Below are 24,729 nucleotides of genomic sequence, written 5' to 3'. Positions count from 1 at the left end.
GTACTGTTTCACAGAAATAAAAACGCATGTTTCCTTGCGCAAACAAAGTGATACTGTGTATATATGAGCCCAGTATTATATAAACAGCTTTGTGAGGGTGTGGTACGTCCTGGCATGCTGGGAAGTGCCAATAAATTTGGGGCAAACTACCCTTGTTTGACCCCCCCAGTCTTCTTCATTGTCTGCATATTGGTCAAACAAGACCGCCATCTTGAACTCCAAAGAATGTACTTTCATATGCCATTTGGTTTATTGATCTAGGTTAAGTAGTTTTATTTTGGTGATTATTTTCCCAATGGCAACTTTTGCCCAATTATTCCAGGCTGCAGCACAAGACTGCTGAAATATACCAGGGGTTAAGGGGTTAAGGGGGGCAACTAATGGGGTCCTCCTGCCCATATGGTACGTCCAATAGCTTTGATATCTTAGTATGTTATTTGTTTCTGTAAATATATGACATTCTGTGAATTTCATGAAATTTGGGTGAAGTATAGGGGATATTCATATAAAGTGTAATTTTCTTTTTTTTTTTGTTTCAGACTTTATTTTTCAGTTAATCACTGTGAAAAAAAAAAAAATAGAAACTTTGTTTACATATCTACATTTTGTATTTATAAAATTGTGATATGTTGTTTTGTCTTTGAGAAAAAAAATTGCAATTTTTTTTAACTTACAATTTTCTCTACTCTGTGTCCCATTTTCTTTTTACATTTTTGAAATTTCATAAATACAAAAAATTGCCCTTTAGTTGTAGTTTTAGTTGGTACCAAACAAAAGTCGAACAGACTTCTTCCTGATTTTGTGAAATTTTTTGAAGTGTAAAAAACTACTTTCAGAGATATTGGCTCCTAAAGATTTTTTTCCATTGTATCCATGTCTTGCCATTTGTATTTATCTGATTGGCATGAAATTTTCACATATGATTGTGTATACCTTGTTGACTTACTGGAGAATACTAAGGCATCTGGTCCCCCTTTATAAAAAAGTATTACTCACTCGCAGGTGAGGGTGTCAGAAGGCTCCATCTTCCTCATTGTAGAAGAGGTTACGGTCAAGGTATTCCTGCACGGCCGTACTGGGCACTTCTGTCTCGCAATGAGTGTCTGTAGCTGGGAAAGCGACACGGTGATGAAAGTTCCGTTTGTATCAGAAGGAGGAGGGTTCAATTGAACACCTCTGTGCAGAATTTGTTGTTGGAGCTGCAGTGATGTTTCATGTGGCAATGATTATGCAGCTGGTGGTGATGTAGGTGGTGGTGGAGTAGGTGGTGATGAAGCAGGTGGTGGTGGAGAAGGGCGTGATGAGGTACTCGGTGAAGGGAGTGGCGAATCAGCTGGTGGAGGAGCAGGTGGTGGTGGTGATGAACAGCGGGTGAGCGTGGCAGGATCACGACTCGCTTCATAAGCTCCGAAACTGCTCTCTTCCTGGTCTTGGCCGCTCCATCTTGTTCAATAAGCCTTCTTCATGTTGATGGCTCTCTTGCTACTCAACTTGCGTTTGTACGTCATTTCTAAAGACCTTTATGGATGGCTGTCCAGAGTACAAACGAACAGGTTGCATGCACTTCCCGTTGTTGTCTGGGTAGGGACTGTTCGCTCCACAATTGGGACCTCTCCTCAACTCACACCTCCCCTGCGATCCGCAGGAGAGGAATGACAGATGACAAAATTTACGGAGAAAAAATATTCTAATGCAAATTTACGCACATACAAGCACTGAATGATACAGCCTGAGTTGGATTTTTTAGTATAGGCGAGGGGGAGGAGTAATGGGAGCAATGGGAGGAGTAATGGGAGGGACATCTAGCTCATAATATAACCAGGCAGCTTACTGAAGTAATTCTAGAGGAGTAACAGAGGGTCCAAAATCCAAATAAATGTTTAATTTACACGTTAAAGGAAGAAGTGTGTGGACTGCAAGGGCTCATTTCGTTACATTCCACAAGGGCATCTTGGTCAGCCAACGAACTTTAAGCCCACCCTTGTACATTCTGGCGTCTGGTGTGAATCTGAGCTTTTTTTTTATGCATTGTAGCATCTAACAGGAAACTGAGCCTCATCAAGTGGGCTGTATGATTTTCTCAGATAGTGAAAGGGAGACTCAGTAAGAAGCTTCTTCAGGGCTTGCTAGGCAGGTCAGAGATCATTTGCACTGAATGCCCTGGGCATCTTCAGTAAATCTCCTAAGATACCTCTCCTATTCTCTCCTCAGGCAGTGCAATTCTTCATAATATTCTCCAGTCTCTCTTGAGGCAAATCTATTCCTTGAAATTGGGTATTCTTCAAAACACTCATTTGCAGCTTGAAGTGTTTCACAATTGAAAGTATCCAACATATCTACACAGTCCTTATTGGTGCTAAGAACAATGAACCAATCTGAGACGGTCACTTCATACATATGCATACACTGGTTACATATGTGAGTTTTCTTGACCTCATATGAAGCTTGAGTGTCATAAAAACATGCCTATGATCACCTGCAAAGAAATCTTCACTCCAAAAACCCTGCAATTCTGAGGGATCCTCCAAAAATTACTTAAAAGAATGTGGTCAATCTCCTTAACAACCCCTTGAGTATTTAAGAACCAAATCTAATGGTGTAGCTGTGGTCTTTGATATCAAGAACCTGAAAAACTTTACCTCATGGATCATGTAAAATTCACAAGAACTATTAATGTTCCTGCTATGAGAGCTTTTTTACACCAACAAATAACTCATAGTTAGCTTTGTCAATGGCAGTAGTTGCCAAAAACAAACAACAAGTGCATCTGATAAGGGCACTGATCTAATATAGAGTTTGGTGTAAAATACTTCCTCTTCAGTTTCTTTCATACATCCCAGAAGGAAAATATATCATGCCCCGAGAGCTTATTTTTTTATTTCCTCTATTTTCCAACACGACCTCCGTGTATCGAAACACACGAGAAATTAATCAAGACCAGGAGAGGATCCCACTGCTATGCCACCACTGTCATGCCCTGAGAGCTTATTTTCTATTTCCTCTATTTCCCAACACGTCCTCTGGGTGTATCGAAACACACGAGAAATGAATCAAGATCAGGGTATTCGCCGGCTGCCTGGGATTGAACCCGCGATCAGCATGACGGGAGAGCCACTCCTTACCGAGTCGGCCAAAGAGGTACCCCTCTGGCTAAGTGGGTTATGGGAGGCTCGTTCATCAGGCATAGTCGCCGCACTACAAATACACTGCAACAAGAGACATGAAGCCCAAGGTGTGCTTTAGCCTCACTCAAAAATAGGAAGCCCAAGGTGTGTTTTAGCCTCACTTGCATTATAATGTCATCAACCTAAGTAACTTCAACCACAAATGGCTGCAGTTGGCTGGAGATGCCTGTAGCTACCAATTTAACCCGGTACCAGCGACGGGCCAAATTTGTGGCTTCACTGTGTAGCAGCGACAGGCCAAATTTGTGCCATGATATAAACCCCCCAAAATAGATGATGCATAGACTGATCACAAATGCTTCAATATGTATTATGAAATGGTTTGTGTGAGTGATGATTTTGACTCATTTTTCTCGCTTAGAGGGACCATTAAGAAACATGATCCCCGCTGCTACCGGGTTAAAATAGGTACAATTCCTCATATCAGAGAAATAGGTGTGCTCCACACTACAAATTTTGCCACTGCCAAGCATCCTCGTCTCAGAGAGTCTACCTGAAGCTTCTGCCCCTTGGCCTCATTTGCTAAGTAAGGCGGTCAGTGATCCACCAAAAGGCTCAGGATGTTCCAGGAGCCCACTAGCACAGCACTCTTTCTGCAGACAGGCACTGCATCTGCACACCCCCAACCACCCACAAAACATAAATAGGGGCCAAGGGAAACTCCAACAAAGTAACTTGCCATATGATCAGGCTCCCTGCTGAATCAGTGTGAGCCTCTACTCTGACCTCTAATTTATATATTGTTTTTGGTTGATTTTTTTTTCATAAGATGGAGTCATAGGCTCCACTTCAACCAACCCAGATCATTGGCTGAACTGACCACTAGCTGTGGGCAGGGGCACAGTAACCCTGTGAAGATAAATCTCCCAACCACCCTAAATATTGTTTTTTTATATTATTTATCATATTTTAGTATTAATCATTGTTAATGACTCGCTCCTCATTAACTTTCTCCATTTTAACCACCTCTCAATGTGCTCCTCAATGTAGGTCCTGATGAACAACAATGAACTTCCTCTAGAGGCTTTCTTAGCCTCTAATGACCAGGTCTTCTGGTCAGTTACTTGCATGAAGTTACTGTTGACTCACTACCTAATCATGTTCAAAGGAACAAGGACTAAAGACATAATCATGATATATAAAAGTGTAGAGTGAACCACAGAAGAGGGTCAATTAGGCTCTGCTACAACCCACTTTAACCCGTAAACTGCGCCAGACATCTCAAGATGCTATGAGTTAGACTGTGCCAGACATCTTAAGATGACACATGTTCCAAGGTGAATATTTATATTTCCCGCGATGCCAAAGTATATTCCAATGAACCTCGTGTGGCAACATCATCCCTCTTTCGCACCATGTAGTCACCATTGTCATATTAGTTGCTCTTTAGCAGCCATGGAGAGTAGAATTATGTCATCTACTGATGCCAACCAGTCTCATATAGCTCCTGCGGTCGTGACCGAGGGGGAGGCATGGGAGGGGGTAAAAAGAAAGTATTGGTAAAGAGAAAGATTGTAGTAGACAAATTTGAAAGAGACAGTGATTCAGATTGCATTCAACCATCAGATTCAGCTGGTCTGAGGAAGCGTGGCAAGCGTGAGCATGCTTCTGGCGCTCAAGGTCACAGACACGCTGCCTCTCCAACAGTGCGGAAAGTTACTAGCTAGCCTAGTCACTCACTGACACCATCATCACTGTCCGATGATTCAGAGTGGCAGAAAGATGAGAAAAACGACAGTGGGGGTATAAGAGAAGACTCAGCTAATGAACTGAGTGAGGGAGGGGTGTCAGCTGGGATGGGAGAGGAGGGGGAGGCAGAGGGAGAACAGGAGCCTCAGAGACACGAGACAACGCGTACTCCATTCATCTGGTCTGATGGATCAGATTTTGTGCCAGACATTCATAACTTTGACAAGAATATTGCTGGTGTGACTAATGACTGGCCTCTTGATAATGATGTGCAAGAGGTTGATTATCGAAATTGACAAAGTTATGTTTCCTGTAATATATTCTTTGTTGTAACTGGAATGAATAATTAGTGGCAAGAGAATGTTCAGACGTGACTGTGCCGTGTGTCATCTTCCCTCTGCCACCGTCCTATCTACCCCGTCACTACCAGCGCTCCCAAGGTTGCCTCATATCCGCAACCTTTATCCTGCCATCGTTGCCACATTAAGTGAATTATTATTTTTATTTTTTTACACTATTTGGTGCTCAACATGTCTCTCTTGGGTGTTGTAATACTAAAAATTGTTTCCCACCAGGTTATTGTTTTGCCATTTATTGCACACCCAGGAGCTATTCCCAAATCTTAATTGAGCAGTTTATGGGTTAACAATTACTGGTCAATATTGTACCTCATGATTCTTTTTTTAAAGGACTTTTAAACTGCACTTATCAATAAATGAAGAGTTGGAAAAACAATACCTACCTTTGTATTTCATGCTTTGAGTTTTGTTTTAACTTACGTTTTGCCCAAAGTTTGATAGCTCTGAGCGCTAACCGAAAACTTTCTCTGTTGGGAACTTGCCGAAGGATTTCATCTGTCACTCGACACCCATTGAGACTTCGTACACACTTTTCATCCAGATTCTTGAGAATTATGTCATCTTTAAGGTCAACAGAGTCAGGAACTTCCTTAAGGGCCAACCGAGCAAACAAGAGATCAATTTCGATGCCCTCGTACTTCATCTTGATAACAGGAACGTATGCTTCTTCCACAGCCTGAAATAATGTGATGGTCAATACAAATACCCTACATCTTAATTTATGCTTCAAAATATTTTTAAGTTTTTAAAGTTTTAAAAGTGACATACAAAAGTATACACGATAGTTTTCAAGATTAACCCAAAAAAACTGACTGTGCAATTTTACCAATATTCCTGTATAAAAAAGATGCAATGGTTGGACTGCAAGGCAAAAAAATAAATAAATAAATAAATAAATAAATAAATAAATAAATAAAATAAAAAAAATTATGGCATTCAAAGATAGAGGCAGTTGTTGAACAGTGAAATTCGTAAATTTTCAATTGCCATTTTCTTTCTTAAAAAATTACTCTTACAGCAAAGTTTTATGGAGTTGTTGATACCTGTGCTAAACAAGGACCTAGAACGAGTCATTTGTGCTCCTTGTCTTACTATGACTGTTAAACATGGAGAATAAATAGTGATTTGAAGAGGCGATTTCATGTCTTTGGTACACAAAATTATGGGATGTCCTTAGAATAACTGTCTAATCAGCCAACGCTCTGTGAAACTGAGTCGAGGCTTATTACCCATACAGTCTATGAATGCCAACTCCAGCTATACAGACTTATAACATGCTACCCAGAATTCTATCCTGCTCACCGGGTTGCTTCAGTAAGAGATGCTCCCAAATGGGGGAGGCCAAGGGGACACCCCAAAAGTTTGTGGTTTGAGAAAGTTAATGGTTTCTGCTATGAGCCATGAAGCACACTGGGTATTTGATATATGCGAGTTCGAAATATGCGGATTCGCTCATATGTGACTAATCTAAATGTGCCAAGAATTTGTTTTATGTGAGAAAAATTCGCTATTATGTGAGTACCGGCGCTGGTGCGACTGGTTGGTGAGGTAGATGGCCGACTCGCACTGGAGGGCGGCGTGAGCAAGTGTTTTCCCGCACTTTCCTCACCTATGATTAACCTTTTCCTCCCTCTGATCCTAAAGTTAATCCTCAGGTAGCTAATTATCAGCTTAAATTGTAGACTTTGGGTGTGTCTCCCCGGAAGCAATCAATGTGCTTTATTGTTGCTTTAAAGCTTTATTATTGTGAAACGGTGCTGGAATAAATAGTTAAAGGGTTCGAAAACGGGTCGTGGAACATAACCCCCTATAATTAATGGGATGATAAGTTCGATATATGCGAATTCACATTATGTGAACTTTTTGCAGAACATAACCCTCGCATATAACAAATACCTGGTGTACTAACACTTTGGTAAAGTTTGTCACAGTTGTCAGTTTTTGGAAGTGCTAGATTCACCAGTGAAAAATTGGTAAAATGTGTTTCAGTGGAACAATGGGTCACAAATGCCTCTCATCATGAACAAATTGGTTCATGAACAAATTTTCCAAACAAAAAATGTCTCGAGTGACGAATGGTGTCTTGGGCTATGAACACACATGCTGGCAACATCGTGGGGCGACAAGCCAGGAGTATCAGTGAGAGACCGTCAGTTGCTGAGAAGCTTTCACTAATTGCACAATATGGAAGAGGACTCCCTTTCCAAACAATAACATCTCTTCCCATTCCCTTTCTCGCCACATTCCACTTATTAAAGCTGGTGTCACACTGGACCTTTTTCCTCAGTTGGTGGTAGAGGCAACGGGCAACTCCAACTTTTCCGGGTGTGCGTCACACACGCCAAGGTCGGTTGCCTGTCTCTACAACGTAAACAAAGCAGTCACCCTGTATTCACATGGCATTGTCTGCTAATAAATTTAGTAAGGGCTGTTGGGGCTTGTGCTGCCGTTATCCAAGTTACGGACTTGTTACTGCAGTTAAATGGAAAAAGAAGTGGTTGTGGGCACAATCATGGCTTCAAAGATGGGAGGACAGGAGTGTTTTCCCAAACCTCGTCAGAGAACTGTGCTGTGAAGACTGTGAGTCCTACAATTTTCATAGAATGGAGAGAAAAAAAGCTATTTTGAACTGTGGTCCCACAGCACGGGGTGTTCTCTTATCTTGTCAATTAAATAGCAAACAAAGCAGCTCTGTCAGTCCACTTTACAAGTCTCTTGGTAGGCCCTTTTCCACAGCTCCTCACTCCTCAGCCACTGCCGTCGTCTGTTTGTTACATACAGCCACGCGGTTGCCCTTACCAACAACGGCACAACCGTTGGTTCCATCCATATAGATGGAACCAACAGTTAGGTGTACGGGCAAACGTGGTTGCCCATAGCCCCAACGGTTGGAGGAAAATGGCCAGTGTGACATTGCCTATTGCGCCATTAGCTCTCCTCCGTACAGGTACAGTAAAATTAAATTAAGTTTTCATCTATATTTTATGTTTAGTATTGAATTCCTCTTTTTTTGTGTGTGTTAGATTTATTGATTTCCATTGGTTTTGTGTTATGAACTTGTGCCAAAGTACTGTTGTAAAACTTTATATAAGCAATCACCTGGGGTCCAGGAATGGATTAATCTATTCTACATTGATTCCTATGGGGAAAATAGCTTTGGTTTATGAACATTTCAGGTGACGAACGGCCTTCAGGAACGAATTAAGTTCGTGAACTGAGGTTCCACTGCATTTGGTAAGCCTGTTCAAGGCACTTACCACCTCACACAAGCTTAACGAATGTGGTCAACAAGTCTGTTTGACCTCCGCACTGAGGCGACATAGTGGAAGCACCTCCTGGACGATCTCACGACATAGTAGAAAATGGTAATTTTTTGGTGACGATCTCCTTCGATTCACCTACCACCCCATTTGGTGCCACACAACAATGACAAAAGCTAGCTGCAACTTTCGTTTGAGGCTGTTCAGCCTCCTACAATGTATGCGATTTTCCAGGTGTTTGGCTGTAATAAGTGGCAGTGCGAGCACTCCTGTCACAGTTCTTCCCAACAGCCATACCAACATCTCTCCTGACCCCTAGTAATGGTTGAGGAAGAAGCCATTGATGTGGCCAGCCCTGCCTTAGCGTTTGATGAGATCGAGGCGCTGAAATTGCTCTGTGATTTGGAGAGGGAGTCAGCGAAAATCAACCTGGCGCTGTACATAGCACTGATGCAAGAGGGAGAAGAGAAGAAAAAACAAGAAGAGGGAAGAGGAGAAGGTCGTACTAGACTAAGCAATGGCTGCTGAGGCGACTGAAGTTTGATCAGTGGGAGCACCTCCTGGAGGATCTCACAACATAGTGCTGTGTACGTGGTGGATGACTAATAAATCCAAACCTACGGCACCCCCCCCCCCCCCATTTATATACGTTCCCAAGGTCAACTGCACATGCATGTGACAGTGTGTTTCACTGTAATTGAACTGAGTCCCCAACCCTTCAAGACGGCTCGAATGGGTCGAATGGGTCGAATGGCCTCAAAGTGGTTATATTATGAATGGAACTCGTGGAAGCTCTCGTAGGTATTCAAAGAGCCTTACCAAAAAAGATACATCACCACATCAACTCGCTGAAATCCTGCGAGAGTCTCCAAAGCCTGCATAACAAAATACAGTTGAATATTCACCGTCCAAATTCACCAAAGAAAGAACATGTTCGTTCTTTGGCGATCTTTGCCACGACACTGACGACTATGAACATTCCCTACTAGAAACTGGCTACGTCCATTCAGCAATGGCGACTCGTCTGGCAACTATGGTGAAAGTCCGATTCACCATAGTCGCTGACCACAATGACGCGAGTTCGAATCCCTACTATACCACCTCGAATATTTCAGTCACCGCCGAGTGGCTTAAAACTACCCACATGCTGTCCTGAAGACCACCCATCAACCCAGACTCTAGAGGAAACCATCCAAGTGAATCAAGAACAAGTTCCAGGGGGCAGCATGAGCCAAGAGAAGATGGCGCCATTATAAACACTTGCCTGCGCCATGACGGGCTGGGGCCGAGCACCATCCAGGCCCCTCAAGCAAGCCTACCGGCGCTTTAAGCATAGACGTAAAAAATAAATAAATAAATAAATAAAAATAAATAAATAAAAAAAAAGTCGCCAAAGTGTGAACAGGGTTTTAAAATGGGAAGGGGACTTATGAGGAGACTTGTTCAGAGGAATCCCCAGGACTGGCATTATATGGTGGGTGAATTGACGTGACTCCCCACTGTTATGTACTTGTTGATTGATCAACTGAATAGGAAATATTTGCAACAAATGGAAGTATCTTTTTTTTTTATTACAAAAAATTGTAGAATAAAAGTACTTCACTATTTTTGTTTTTAAACAGGGAAAAATAATTTTCGCTCAAAACCAATGAGACCCTGTGTCACGTAAAACACTATTTGCTTTTTTACTTGAATCTTTAAGAATTTAATCACTAAAAGTATCTAATTTGTATAACTTGGGTGAACTTACCCTCATTTCTGTGACCTCTGGTTGTTCCTTGAGAAGTTCATAGAAGCTGGAAAAGTAGTCAGTGCGTTCGATATGTCTCGGAGCAACACACAATGCATCAATATCTGCCCCTTTGCCAGCCACTCCAAGTCGATAGGAACCAAAGGTGCAGATCTTGCCCCCTACTGTGTCAGCAATCTAAAAAGAATAATACTAATTAGAAGATAAATCATAACAAAAATATTATTGTTATTATATCATAAAGTGGCTCCAATAATTCCTTTCTACACTCTTTTAGCACTTGTCCCGAGATTCCATCCAGTCCCAATGCTTTCCTTCCATCTAAGGTTTTCATCAGCTGTATCAGTTCTCCTTTATCAACCTATACATGTTCAGTTTCCCCTCGTTGCAATTTTCATGACCCCAGTCAAAGTTGGTTTCTTCTGTAAACACATGAAAATTATTTAATATTTTTGCAATTTCTTTGTCCTTTTCATAGATTACATTTTTTTCCTCTAGCCTTTCCACTCCTTCATTTCTTTTTAACTTCCCGTTTACGAATTTATAAAACATTTTTGGTTGTTCTTTACATTTCAAAACTATTCTTTCAAATTCGGCTTCCTCTGTTCTCCTTATTTTCACATATTCATTTCTTGCTTTTTTTTTTATATATGTCCTTATTGTTCTTATTTGGTCTTTTCTTTAAATTCCTCCATACCTTATTTCTATTTCTTCTTGCTGTCTCACACCTCCATCCAAACCATGTTTTCTCTCCTTTAGTTTTTACTGTGTAGAATGGAACACATATCTCTATTCCTCTGTTGTAAATATTCATAAAAAAGTCATATTTCTCTTGAATATTAGTACTCCTCTTCATATCAGTCCAGTCTACCCCACCGAAGAAAGTCTTGAGTCCAACGTAATCTGCCTTAGCGTAGTTTTTCCTTTTTTCCTTACAAGCCTCTTCTCGATATTCACATCCTTCCAAAGTTTTCATCTCCAATAGTTCATGGTCGCTCTTTCCTAAGGGGCACTCATGACTGACTCCTTCATCCAACTCCACGTTTTTTGTGAAAATTAGGTCAAGTCTTGATGGTTCGTCATCCCCTCTCAACCTTGTTTATCCTTGCACCCACTGCGTCATCAGGTTATCTGTTACCAGCTTCAATAGTTTACTTCCCCAAGTATTTTCACCACCCTCCGTTAAAAAATCTTCCCATTTCACTTCTTTGCAATTGAAGTCTTCTGTTAATATTACCTTTTTATTATTTTTTTATTTCATCTGTCAGTGCCCCCGTATTGTATTTTCCAGCATAGTGTTATATCTTACTTCATTCCAACTTTTGGTTTTAGTGGGGACATAGGCTGTTATTATGTTATTCTTCTCTCCACCTTTTACCAGTACCTGCACAGCCTCCACACTGTCATTTCCATATCTCACTTCAGTCATTTACAAATTTTGTTTTGTCATTATCATCACTCCTCCTCCCTTTCCTCCTTTCCTTTCTTGATCTTTCCCTCCAGCACAAGTTCCAGTTCTTTTACAAGTTTTGTTTCAACTATACAAATAATATCTGGATCACTCTCCCTAAAATAATAAGTTAGTTCAATTTTCTTTGATACAAGACCATCTATGTTTGAGTACGCAATCTTTAAACCTTACTTCCCTTCTCCCTTTCTTTCCCCTCAGTCTATCAACACCCTTACTCCTTCTTTTCATCTCCTATCCACCATTTCATCAATTTTTCGTTCTCCATTCTGCAAAAATAAAAAATAAATAAATAAATAAATAAATAAATAAAATAAAAAATCTTCTGATCTTTCAGCATTTCTCTTTTTCGCTTCATTTAGCCTTTCCTTAGCTTTCATTCTTTCATCCTCTGACATATTTCTCCTCACATATATTTGCTTATATTCTTCAGCGTTCTTTAGTTTAGTTTCCATGACCTATTTAGTATGGTTTCTGTTGCCCTTTGGAACCTTAGCTTTATCTTTGGTAGTCTGTTTTTTCCTTCCTCGAATCTTCCCAATCTAGTTATTTCATCTAATTCTTCCTCAAACTTTTCCTCCTCTTCAGTATTCATATTTCTCAATACACTTTTTACCTTACTCCTCTCGTAACTCTCTCTCTGAGTCTTCACTAGGTTTTTTTCTTCCTTGAGACCAGACACTATGATACACTTTTTCTTTTCTGCCATGTCTCTCACCATTGTTCCTCTGTTTTTTAGTACATTCACAACTTCTTTTTCTATGTCTAGTCTCTGTTCCTGTTGCTGTTTTTTTCTAGAATTTCCCTAAAGCTCATTTTTTCCTTGTCTTTTTCACTTCTCCACTTCTTCAATTCATCATTGGCCACATCCTTAATCTTTTCCTCTACCTTTACACCCACACTCTGCTGATCATTTCCTGTCCTCTTTGATACCTCTCTTTTTATCATTTCTTCCATCTTCTTCTCCATGTCTTTGTTTGTCCCCATCACACTAATCTCTCTTTCCATTATCAAAATTTCTATCTCATTGTCTTTATTTAATTTTTCCATCTTCAGTTGTTATTTCTTTTTGGATCTCCAACTGCTCCTTAGTCAATTTAATTATTTCTTCTCTCAAGTTTTCCACCATTTTCTTTGTCTCCTCATCTCTTCTCATTGCCTCATCATCTTTCTTTTTCACTTTGGTCAATGCCTATATCACTTCCCCAAACTCTGCTCTCAATTTCCATATTTCTACCATTATTTGATCACAGTCCTGCTCCACTTTATTTATTCTCTTCTATTGTATAGGTTCCACTGTTGATTTTGGCGTGAAGCCCTCGAAATTCTCACCCGAGTCCTCTTCCCGCCGATTTGGAGATGCCATCTTTGAACTTTGTTTACCTTCCTTCCCACCTCCCTCCTCTCCTTCTCCTCCCCGTTAAACTTATCACTTCTTACCCTCTCATATTCCTCACAATTTCTAGACTCCTAGGAGACGGGACTAATCTACTTAGCTGTTGCTCGGGCCCTAATCGACTGGCAAATAGATTATTGATCTGCACCTCGTCTGTCCATGTCCTTTTGCTTCCGTTGTCGGCGGCGGAGTGTGTGTGTGTGTGTGTGTGTGTATTTACCTAGTTGTATTTACCTAGTTGTGACATACAGGAAAAGAGCTACGCTCACGCTGTCCCATCTCCATATCCGCTCTTATCCAACTTTTCCTTAAAATCATGAATGTTTCTTGCACAAACCACCTCCTCCTCCAGTCTATTCCATAGCTCAATGCTTCTGTTTGGGAAGCTAAACTTTTTCACATCTCGCCTACATGTGGTCGCCCTCAACTTCTTTCCATGTCGTCCCGTTTCTCTCTCGTTCCACACACACAGGTCCTCTCTGTCCAACTGCTCCACCCTGCTCGCCACCCTGCACAGTGCTATCAGGTCTCCTCTTTCTCTTCTTCTCTCCAGGGTTGTGAGCCCCATGCTATTGAGTCTCTCCTCATAAGTCCGATCTCTAAGTTCCGGTACCATCTTAGTTGCCACTCTCTGCACTCTTTCCAGCTTCCTTATGTTCTTTTCGTGAGGAGACCAGACCACTGCTGCATACTCCAACCTTGGCCTTATCATTGTAACTATTATTTTCTTCATCATCTCCGCGTCCAAATGCACAAATGCCGTCCTTACGTTCCTCAGCAAATTCAGAGTTTGTCCCGTTATCCTGTTGATGTGTTTGTCTGGTGACATGTTCTCTGAGACAGTCACTCCCAAATCTTTTTCCTCCACTCCTCTGCATATTATCTCACTTCCCATCTTATAATCATTTTCACATCTTCTACCACTCCTGCCAAACTCCATCTTTTTACATTTCCCAAGGTTGAACTCCATCTGCCATGTACCACTCCACTCCCATATTCTATCCAGGTCCTTCTGCAGTGCTTCACAGTCCTTCACATTATTCACTCATCTCAATAGCTTTGCATCATCTGCAAACAAACTCACATAGCTGGACACTCCGTCCACCATATCATTTATATAAACAGCAAACAGCGGGACTCCACTCATCACAGGGCACCAGTTGGAAACCTTGTCCCTGATTATCGTCCTCATTTCCCTGTTAGTTAGGAAGTCCTTCATCCACTTAATAAGTCCATCACCCACTCCACCCTTATTTTTAATTTTCCAAATTAGACTTCTGTGCGGTACTTTGTCGAATGCCGTTTTCAAATCCAGGTACACTCCATCCCCCCAGCCTTCTCTCTCTTGTATTAAATCTGTCACGCTTGAGTAATAACACAAGTTGGTGACACAAGATCTCCCTCTCCTGAATCCAAACTGGCAATCCGAGATAATTTTCTCACTTGCTAAGAAATCCGACCACCAGCTTTTAACCAGCCTCTCGCATATTTTTGCACCACATTTAGAGTGATACCGGTGTGTTTAAATGGTCCCTCTCTCTCTTGCCTCCTTAAAATTAGTACTGTGTTTTCTTCCTCTCTTCTTCTTTTCCTTCACTCAGGGAGGCGCTCATTATGGAGTGCAGTTTCTCTGCAAGTTGCTCACTACATTCTTTCAAGATCCACCCTGATACTCCATCCGGCCCCGCCGCCTTTCTTACATCCAGCTTGTTCAAGCTTTCCTTGACCTCCTGCACCGTTAACTGTATCTCCTGCATAACCCTTCCTCTTTCCTTGCCCGGTGGTTGTACAAATTCGTCTTCTTTTGTGAAAACTCTATGGAAGCTATTATTCATCCCTTCTGCCATCTCTGCTGGGTCCTCATATGTAGCTCCATCCATTTTCAGTTTATCGACTGTTTCTCTATTCTTTAATTTGCCGTTCACATGTCTACAGAATAGTTTGGGTTGGTTTTTGCACTTGTCGATTATATCTTTTTCATATTTCCGTTTTTCTTCTCTTCTTATCTTTGTATATTCATTCCTTGCTTGTTTAAAATCGTTCCACGAGTTGATTCTTCTTCATTTCCTCCATCCCTTCCAAGCTTCCTCCTTTCTCTTTCTAGCTACCCAGCATCTTTTGTTAAACCATTCCTATTTACCAACATCCCTTTTGGTTACCTTAGGGACATATCTATTTTCGGCTTCCTTGCATAACTTTAAAAACTCCTCCCACTTATCCTGTGTACTCTTGGCTTTGTACAGCCCACTCCAATTTGCATTTTCAAAAAAAGTTGTCATGCTAACAAAGTCTGCCTTACAGTACACTCAGCCCTCGATTTAATGGACTAAAAGGAAGGAGGGAAGGGTGGTCCGTTGCTTGAAAAAGTCCATTTCTTAAAAATACTTACATACGATAAATACCGGTATACAATTAGTCATCCACGGATATCTGTTCTTTCCAACATGTATCCCAGAAAACGTCAGCTGACTGGGCTGCTGCACAGCAGAAACACCTCCAGACTAATCCGCCCCACGATCGCCGAACAGCCCTGTCAGGCAGCACCCTGCTCCACCAATACTGTTCCCAAGTAATAGCCGCTTTAACCATCACCGCCGAGGTGCCCGGCAGGCCGACACACTGGTGACTGGTGTGCCGCAGCGGTGTGTCTTGTGTTTGGTGTTCACGCCGCGCCACGTGGGCGCATCTTCTTCTTCTTGTGACCTGTACGGTTTTATCACTGCACGTTTCCTCCTCCTCTCTTCTGCTTATTCACACTTTTCTTACTGAGAGAGCCCGGGTTCGATTCCCGGGCGGAGTGGAAAAAACTGAACTAATTCCAATAGTTAGCCCGTACAGTACTAGCGACGCGTATACGCGTCAACGCCTATGGTTGCAGGAAATACTAGCGACGTGTATACATGTCGGGCTTGCTAAACACTGTTACAGTCGATGTAGCGGGTTTATTTTTGCTACAGAGACTGCTGCAGACAATGGTAACACTATGCGAGTGCGTTTGTAGCATTGGCAACACTACCCAAGCTGGGGAGGAGTCCCAAGCCACCTGTGACATCAAGATCAAGACCAAGTGTAAACAATGTCTCGGTGGCCCTTTCGTTTTGCCATATGGCGATAGACAGTGAGTTTGAGGTTTCCTCATCTGAAGAAGACGTGAGAGCACTCTTAGACCCTGGTTCAGACAAGGAATATGTGCCAGATGAGGATATAGGCTATATTGAGCCGCCTTTGTAATGCGAGATTCTACTGTCCTGAAAATTTTGAAAATCCCACACTTATACCCCATGAAATGATGCTCTCTGGAATATTCTACACCTGTGTGCAATAAAAATGGGCCACCTGGCCTCTATCACTTGTCACATCCTCCGTAAACCATCCATCATGTACAGGGGCCGTTTCCAGCCACACCGTGGTAACACTTCATGGAGTTCTGCGAAAAGTAGGTCTACGACATGTTTTTTTCTTATTTTTTCCACTTTTCCCATCACATGGAACATTTTTAAGCCAAAGAAAAAAAGAAAAAATTGGACGGTACTGGGCAAGCCAAAAATATTTAAATTGGCCAGTACCATACGGGTTAAACTTACCCTAATTAAGTATAATTCATCGAAGACATTATCGTTGCCATGTATTGCCATTATCCTTCTCCCATGTATCCTGGTACTTTCTCCTAGAATCGTATTGTCCTTTCCACTTACATATTGTGGCGAGTTCAGAAGCATGCGACCAACAGAGTGTACCGAGTAGTGACTACTGACGGGTTTTTGCGGCTTGCGAGAGCCCGAGAATACCAGAGCCGTACGCGTATTGTATACATTTCGAAGACATGGGTTTGGTAGTTTGCTGAGAATAATATTTGATTACGCAATACTAATCAAAATTGCATCACTCTGAATCCTGACTGCCAAAATTACAAATTTTTAATGCCAAAATGCCTAATTATCAAATTTCACTGCCTAATTTGGCAGTGAAAAATGCCAGTTGGCAACCCTGATAGCGGGACCAGTGTTAACATGATTAGATTACACCATGTTAACACATATTACATCAGCCTCTATACCAGCCTCCCTTCAAGCTCGGAACAATTTTCCTTATTTTATGATTTTATGATTTTATTTTTATATTTATTTTAATAGGATTTTATGTGTTTATTGTTATTTTACGGTTTTGACATTTCTAAAGCCGGTGTCACATCTGTCTGTTGAGATTTTGTGGTCTGTTAAATCTGAAATCCGTTAAATCGGTGTCCGTTAAATCGAGGGCCGAGTGTAGTTGCTTCTCCCAATTTTGTGATCCTCTTTTCGGTTAATCGTTCGCTTTTCTGTGTCTGTGTGTGTGTGTGTGTGTGTGTGTGTACCTATTTGTATTTACGTATTTGTAGTCTACCGGAGCTGAGCTATACTATAATAGTTCCGTCTCCATATCTACATTCATCCAGCCTTTCCTTCATTTGTTGGACACTGCTTGCTTCCACCACCTCTTCCCACAAGCTGTTCCATGTGTTAACACTTTTTCTTTGTGGAAAACTACACTTTTTCAAGTCACTCAAACAGGTTCCTTTATTAAGTTTCTTTCCATGTCCTCTCAGCCCGTGTTCTCATCAATTTCATCTCCTTCAATCTGTCTTCATACGTCATATTCGAGAGTTCTGAGACCATTTAAGTTGCAATTCTCTGTATCCTTTCCAACTTTCTGATATCTTTCTTTTTGTGAGGCGACCACACAACTGCAGCATATTCAAGTTTTGGTCATCAATGTTGTTATTATTTTCTTCATCTTTCTTTGTCCAGAAAATGGAATGATACCCTTATATTTTGCATCATCCTGTAGGTTTCTCCAAACAGCTTGTTCATGTGAATTTCTGTGTGTGTGTGTATTTACCTACCTAGTTGTATTTACCTAGTTGTGACATACGGGAAAAGAACTACGCTCGCGCTGTAGCTACGCTCGTGCAGTAACTACACCCGTGCTGTAGCTACACTTACGCTGTATGTATGTGTGTGTGTGTATTTACCTAGTTGTGACATACAGGAAAAGAGCTACGCTTGCGCTGTCCCATCTCCATATTCACTCTTATCCAACTTTTCCTTAAAATCATTAATGTTTCTTGCACAAACCACCTCCTCCTCCAGTCTATTCCATAGCTCAATGCTTCTGTTTGGGAAGCTAAACTTTTTCACATCTCGCCTGCACATGGTTGCCCTCAACTTCTTTCTATGTCCTCTCGTTTCTCTCTTGCTCCACACACACAGGTCCTCTCTGTCCAGATTCTCTACCCCGCTCGCCACCCTGTACACCGCTATCAGGTCTCCTCTCTCTCTTCTTCTCTCCAGGGTTGTGAGCCCCATGCTATTGAGTCTCTCCTCATATGTCCGATCCCTAAGTTCCGGTACCATCTTAGTTGCCACTCTCTGCACTCTTTCCAGCTTTCTTATGAGATGAGTAGGTGTGTGTGTGTGTGTGTGTGTATTTACCAAGTTGTAGTTTTAAAGGGCCTGGGCTTATGCTCGTGTGGTCCCGTCTCCCTATCTGTATTTGTCCAACTTTTCCTTAAAGTTTTGCACACTCTTTGCCGATACTACATCCTCACTTAGTCTGTTCCAAACCTCTATATTTCTTTGTGGGAAGCTATATTTCTTTGTCTCTCAAGCATCTTCCTTTCCTCAATTTTTTACTGTGTCCTCTTGTGTTCCTGGTGTTTATTCCTTCTTTTAGTAGAGACTCCTCATTGTCTACTTCTTCCATTTTGCTCAATAATTTGTAAATTTGTATTAGGTTTCCCCTTTTTCTTCTTTTTTCCAGTGTTGGTAGGTCCATTTCCTTTAATCTTTCTTCATATGTCAATCCCTCCAGTTCAGGAACCATTTTTGTTGCCATCCTTTGTATTCTTTCTAGTTTTTTTTATGTTTCTTTTTATGGGGAGACCACACTGCCTCTGCATATTCCAATTTTGGTCTAATCATAGTGGTAATTAACTTTTCATCATATCTTTATCTATGTAGTGGAATGCTAATCCTATATTTCTCACCATTTTATACGTATCACCGAATATCCTATTAACATGACTCTCAGGCTGTTGATTATCCTGTATTATCACTCCCAGATCTCTCTTCTTGAACTTTCTTTAATATTTCTCCATCTCCCATTTTATATGTCCATTTTGGTCTCCCTTCACTCTTTCCCATTTCCATTACATGACATTTCTTCACATTGAATTCCATCTCCCATTTAATACTCTCTCTCTCTCTCTCTCTCTCTCTCTCTCTCTCTCTCTCTCTCTCACACACACACACACACACACACACACACACAAGGGAAGGGAAGGCCGTGGGATCGGATGAAGTTTCAGGTTTTATACTTAAAGAGTGCAGAAATGAGTTAGTCGGCCCGATATATGACATCATTAGGTGCTCAATAAAAACTGGCACAGTGCCTAGGGAGTGGAAGAGGGCAGAAGTGGTACTCACTCTCTCTCTCTTTCTTTCACACACACACACACACACACACACACACACACACACATAGATTAGATGGGAAGGATTGAAATACAAGCAAGAGGAAGATAAACACTTTGGTGACGGTGTGGTTTTGTAACGTGTTTAATGTTTTCCCGCACTTTCCTCACCTATAATTAACCTTTTCCTCCCTCTGATCCTAAAGTTAATCCTAAGGTAGTTAATTATCAGCTTAAATCGTAGACTTTGGGTGTGTCTCCCCGGAAGCAATCAGCAGCTCTGGGCTTTATTATTGTGAAACGGTGCCGGAATAAATAGTTAGAGGGTTCGAAAACAGGCCGTGGAACATAACCCCCTATAATTAATGGGATGATAGGTTCAATATATGCGAATTCACATTATGTGAGCTTTTTGCAGAACGTACCCCTTGCATATAATGAATACTTGGTGTGTGTCTAAATATACAGATTACAAATAAATAAAACAAAGATATGTACTTAATGAAAAATATCGAGTCTTCAGTTTCCTTAATTTGAATAGTAAAAAAATGAATGGACATCTTCACTATATTTTTCAATGCCTTGCTCTGAAAAATGGGTGCAGTTCTTGATTCACTGCTCAAACAAATAAATTGTTGACAGAAGGAATGGATAACCTATCTATAGCAAGAAAATTTAGAGTTAACCCGGTAGCAGCGACGGGCCAAATTTGTGGCTTTACCATGTAGCAGCGACGGACCAAATTTGTGCCATGATATAAACCCCAAAAAATAGATAATTCATAATCTGATCACAAATGCTTTGATATATATTATGAAATGGTTTGTGTGAGGGGTGATTTTTTCTCATTTTTCTCGCTTGGAGGGACCATTAAGAAACATGATCCCCGCTGCTACTGGGTTAAATAAAGTGTATCTATTGCTGCACACTTTCAGAGCAAAGTCATCATTGCTAATATAACATTTTTGCATGAAACATCTTACATGTTAGCATCATTTGTTCACCTCTTAAAGTAAAAGCTTACCTGGGGAGGCATATTCTTGACATTTATGCTGACATCTCTAATCCAGTTTCTCACCAGCGTATTTAGCTTCCCAAGAACTTCAAACCTGTAAATAAAATTCTGAGCTGATGATTTCATAATATGCAATCTATGTATACTGCTGCATTAAGACAAAAAATGGCATAGATGCTGTCGTGCCTTTTCATTATGTAACTGAAAAAAATGGAATCAATATAACTATAGTGCTGATGTAAGGCTGTTCTTCAAAATACTAAAAAAACTCACAAATGGAGACTAATTCAAACAATCAATCAATAGAGGCATAAGCAGGGGAGGCATGTCACCTCACCAGCCCTATGATGCCAAACCCTGAGGTTCCTCTAGGCAACTAACTCTCTATGCAGACCCCTTTCCATCCTCTATCAACTCGCTCAAGCCACATATTCTGTGGGCATCACCTTGCCTTCTTCCTCAGTCAAGCGCTGCGTGACGACGTATTCTTACACAGTGGTTGCAAACTAGTTCATGTGTGAAGTTCGTAATTACGATACATGTATCGTAATTACGATACATGACGATTTTTTTATAATTTGAGGGGGTTGCGTCATAACCTCGAAACGTCATAGGTCGAGAACATCATAATCCAAGGAACCCCTGTACTCATAATGAGCAGCTCCATAACACCATAGGCAAAGCCAATCCACCGAAAGATTTCTCGACGAGACCCATGATTGATATGAACTACACTACCAAGGTATATTCAACCCAAATTTTCCCAGACCTCAATTTGAATATCAGATATCCTGGACAAAATCAAGGATCTGGTAAGTGACAAACATATGCCCAGTCAAGTCTGGGAACCAAAATGTTATTACAATAACATTAGATGCAGAAAAATACAGTACCATACACTATTAACAAGCAACCAACATTTTCCAATAAAAACTACTTCTTAAGCACCTTCAAGCTTTAATGTTTTGGTAAATTTAGAAATGTTGTCACTGACTTGCATGAACAGTGCTTACAGGGAGCGTGGGTGGGCTGAGTGAGGCGATCATGTGAGCATAGCAGCAGGGTAAAGGAAGGAGAGTGGGGTGCGGGAATACTCTATTAACAAACAGCTGCTCAGTCCATAGTGGGATATTCGAAAGGCTGCCTCATTGCTCATTAGTACTACTAATATTATTGGCCTCATCGTAAGTACATGCAGTCTTGAGTCGCATACCTCGTAACTTGACACCTATCAGTAGTTATGTACTTAATTACAGAACATACAATATTTACTTGCAAATATAAGGCCACAGGTCTCATTAAGATGCACCCTACTATGACCTATGACATAATGAAACACAACCACCTTTTAATCCTAGGTTAATTTTTATCCACACACTAAAATTCTGCCTATCCAGCCCCAGGTACCTGGAAACCCCATGTATCCGACAAAAATTTGGCCTGTCAAAGATTTTAAAAATTCAAGACTTTCAGGAATACCTGCGCCACACTTCCACCACCTCCAGAGTAGGCCTGCCCTGGATTTAGTTGAGACCCTCACCATGCAACGTTGTGCAACGCTACCAGTAGTCCAGTCACAGCTGTGGGATTGCCTATTTAATGACAATGGTAACGGAGTTAAGCAAACAAGTTTTGCCAAGATGGCAGCCCAGACAAAGACCATATAAGTATGAGAGGACTGGAAGGGAGTGGATGCTGCTGCTGGGGCTGAGTGGAGAGACGAATGGACGAGTGATTGAGGCAGTGAAAGAGTTCTTGGGGAGCATGTGGCGTGAAAGATGTAGGCAATGATATCTTGCCCCGAGCAGAACACTGACTTTCTGTATGTTTTGCTTTCCTTCACAGGAACTGCCAATACAAAGGCCTGGCTGGAGAGAAATCTCAAGCCACCTGTGACATAAAGATCAAGATCAAAATCAAGATCAAGATGCCAAGGGTATGTACGGTCACTTAGAAAGTGTAAACAAAAGGTTCATCGTAGTTTATAAGTGTTGCCAGTGTAACCTCTGCTGCATCTTTTTACTCTCTATAAACATTTTTTTTCAGCTGTGATTGCTGTTTCCAGTGAAGGGTCACCTGTAAGAGTAGCTGAGGGAATATTGTGAAGGAACTGTTTTGTGGAAAGTTGTAAAGTTTTGTTTAGTCGGCGCAACATCTGTGGTCATACGCCGGAGAGACAGAAGGGGAAGGAATTATAGGAGAAGGGAACGGATCCCAGGAGACGGGACACAACCCCTGATTAATACCTGGTACCCATTCACTGCTGGGTGGACAGGGGCGCAGGGTATCGGAAAAGCTGCCCAAATTTTTCCACTCCGCCCGGGAATCGAACCCAGGCTCTCTCGGTTGTGAGCCGAGTGTGCTAACCACTGCACCACAAAGCCCCCTCTGTTTTGTGGAACACCATCTTTGTTGTATTCAGCTGATCCACTGTTCCAGTGGACTTCCAACCCACCAGCTGGAGTTGTGTAGCTAACTGGTTCAATGTATGCAGGACTGCCCTATCTTCATCTGCAACACAGGTGACATTGGCCACACTCATGTACCATGACATTTCCTTTCTTTACAAACTGTCTCCCTGCTCAGAAAGGCTTGGTCTTAGTTTTTTACTCTTCTTTTTTTTACGTCATGGCCTATTGCGCCGGTAGGCTTCTTCCCGGTGGATCCTGATGGTCGGCCCAAGGCTTCTTCCTGGTGGGGCCTGATGGTCGGCCCAGCCCGTTCTGGCGCAGGCGAGTGTTTATAGTGGCGCCATCTTGCATTGGCTTATTCTGCCCTCCCGGAACTCATCTTTAATCCTAGAATCTAGAGTCCGGGTTGATAGGTGGTCTTCTGAACAGAATGTGGGTAGTTAAAAGCCACTCAGCGGTGGCTGAAAAATCCCAGCTTGGTGGCACCGGGCGGGGATTGAACTTGCGTCATCCTGAACACAGCACCGTCAAGCTATCCATTCAGCCACCGCTGGCACCACCATTTTGACAAAACTTATTAGCTTCATTACCGTTGATACTACAAAGGCAATTCCACTCCCTTTACTGAAAAACTGGTGAGGTTGCACAACATTGCCTCTAGTAAGAACGTATGCACATACCATATTTGACTGCTTATATGACGCATGGGCTTATACGACGCACCCCCCAATTTCGGAAGGCATTTGAAAAAAAATATTATAAATGGGTTTGAACCACGAGTGTCAGGTGAAGATTTTTTGCCCGACATTCGTAGCCCTCCCCACTATCAGGTCATTATTAAAGTTTCACATGTATTCAGATCCTTATCAAATCCCAATACTTTACATTAAAAACCCTTAATATTTGCAGGGACCTGCCAGAATTGGTCCTTATAAACTCGAGGGTACTGGTTTGAGATGTATACAAACATGGCGGAGACAGCGACATTCAGAGGGGTAACGGGTATAAAGTTTGTGCATCATATTTCTTTATTATAATTTTACATCATAAGTCTAGGTGTTGTAATATTCTAGTACATTTTTAAAACATAAGGAAGTGTGAATTTTCAAATCTGAATGTGCTTCAATGTTTGTTGAACACATTTCTGCTCATCATGTGCATGCTGAGCGTAGTCTTGACACCTCCACTGATTTACCTGTTCTAGATGAATCAATATCTTGTTCACAGGAGTGTTCAGAGGAGTGGGAAGCAGAAGTTGGATTTTTGGGGGAATCATGGAATTCCAGCCAAACGGTCAGTCCAAATGATAATCTGATTTCACAGTTGAGTTATACGGATGATTTTCTACAACTTTTGTTCAAGGAGATTAATTCCAGAATGAAAAACTAAAAAAAAATACATTTTTTTAAGTTTCACTGCAACTTTGGCTCTCTGTAGGCAGAAAACTTCCTGGTCAAAGATTATAAACTATATTTTTCAGACTCCATCGCGATAAAACAAGCAACGTTTCTTCAAAAAAAATTCCTGTTCGTTACACCAGCAAAAAGTTGGAATGTTTCAGGAATCATGGAATTCCAGCCAAACGGTCAGTCCAAATCATAAACTGATTTCACAGTTGAGTTATATGGATTATTTTCTATAACTTTTATTCAATAAGATTCATTCCAGAATGAAAAATACTACTTTGCCAAAATTATTTATTGAGTTTTACCGCAACTTTGGCTCTCTATAGCCAGTAAATTTCA

General features: G+C 41.3%; 1 protein-coding gene across 1 annotated transcript in view; it reads right to left on the bottom strand.

Moving 5' to 3' along the window:
* LOC127005783 (poly(A) polymerase type 3-like) overlaps positions 1–24,729 on the bottom strand; it is a 179,000-nt gene that overhangs the window by 122,276 nt on the left and 31,995 nt on the right. Inside the window, exons 5-7 of the mRNA XM_050874885.1 lie at positions 20,583–20,667; positions 10,244–10,420; positions 5,654–5,909 (exon numbers count right to left, since the gene is read on the bottom strand). Coding sequence (XP_050730842.1) covers positions 5,654–5,909; positions 10,244–10,420; positions 20,583–20,667 — 518 coding nt within the window. The remainder of the gene's footprint in view (positions 1–5,653; positions 5,910–10,243; positions 10,421–20,582; positions 20,668–24,729) is intronic.

Source organism: Eriocheir sinensis, chromosome 31 (assembly GCF_024679095.1).
Source record: "Eriocheir sinensis breed Jianghai 21 chromosome 31, ASM2467909v1, whole genome shotgun sequence".
Lineage (NCBI taxonomy): Eukaryota > Metazoa > Arthropoda > Malacostraca > Decapoda > Varunidae > Eriocheir > Eriocheir sinensis.
Note: the sequence above shows the minus strand (reverse complement) of the source record. Positions and strands in the feature narration are given on the sequence as shown.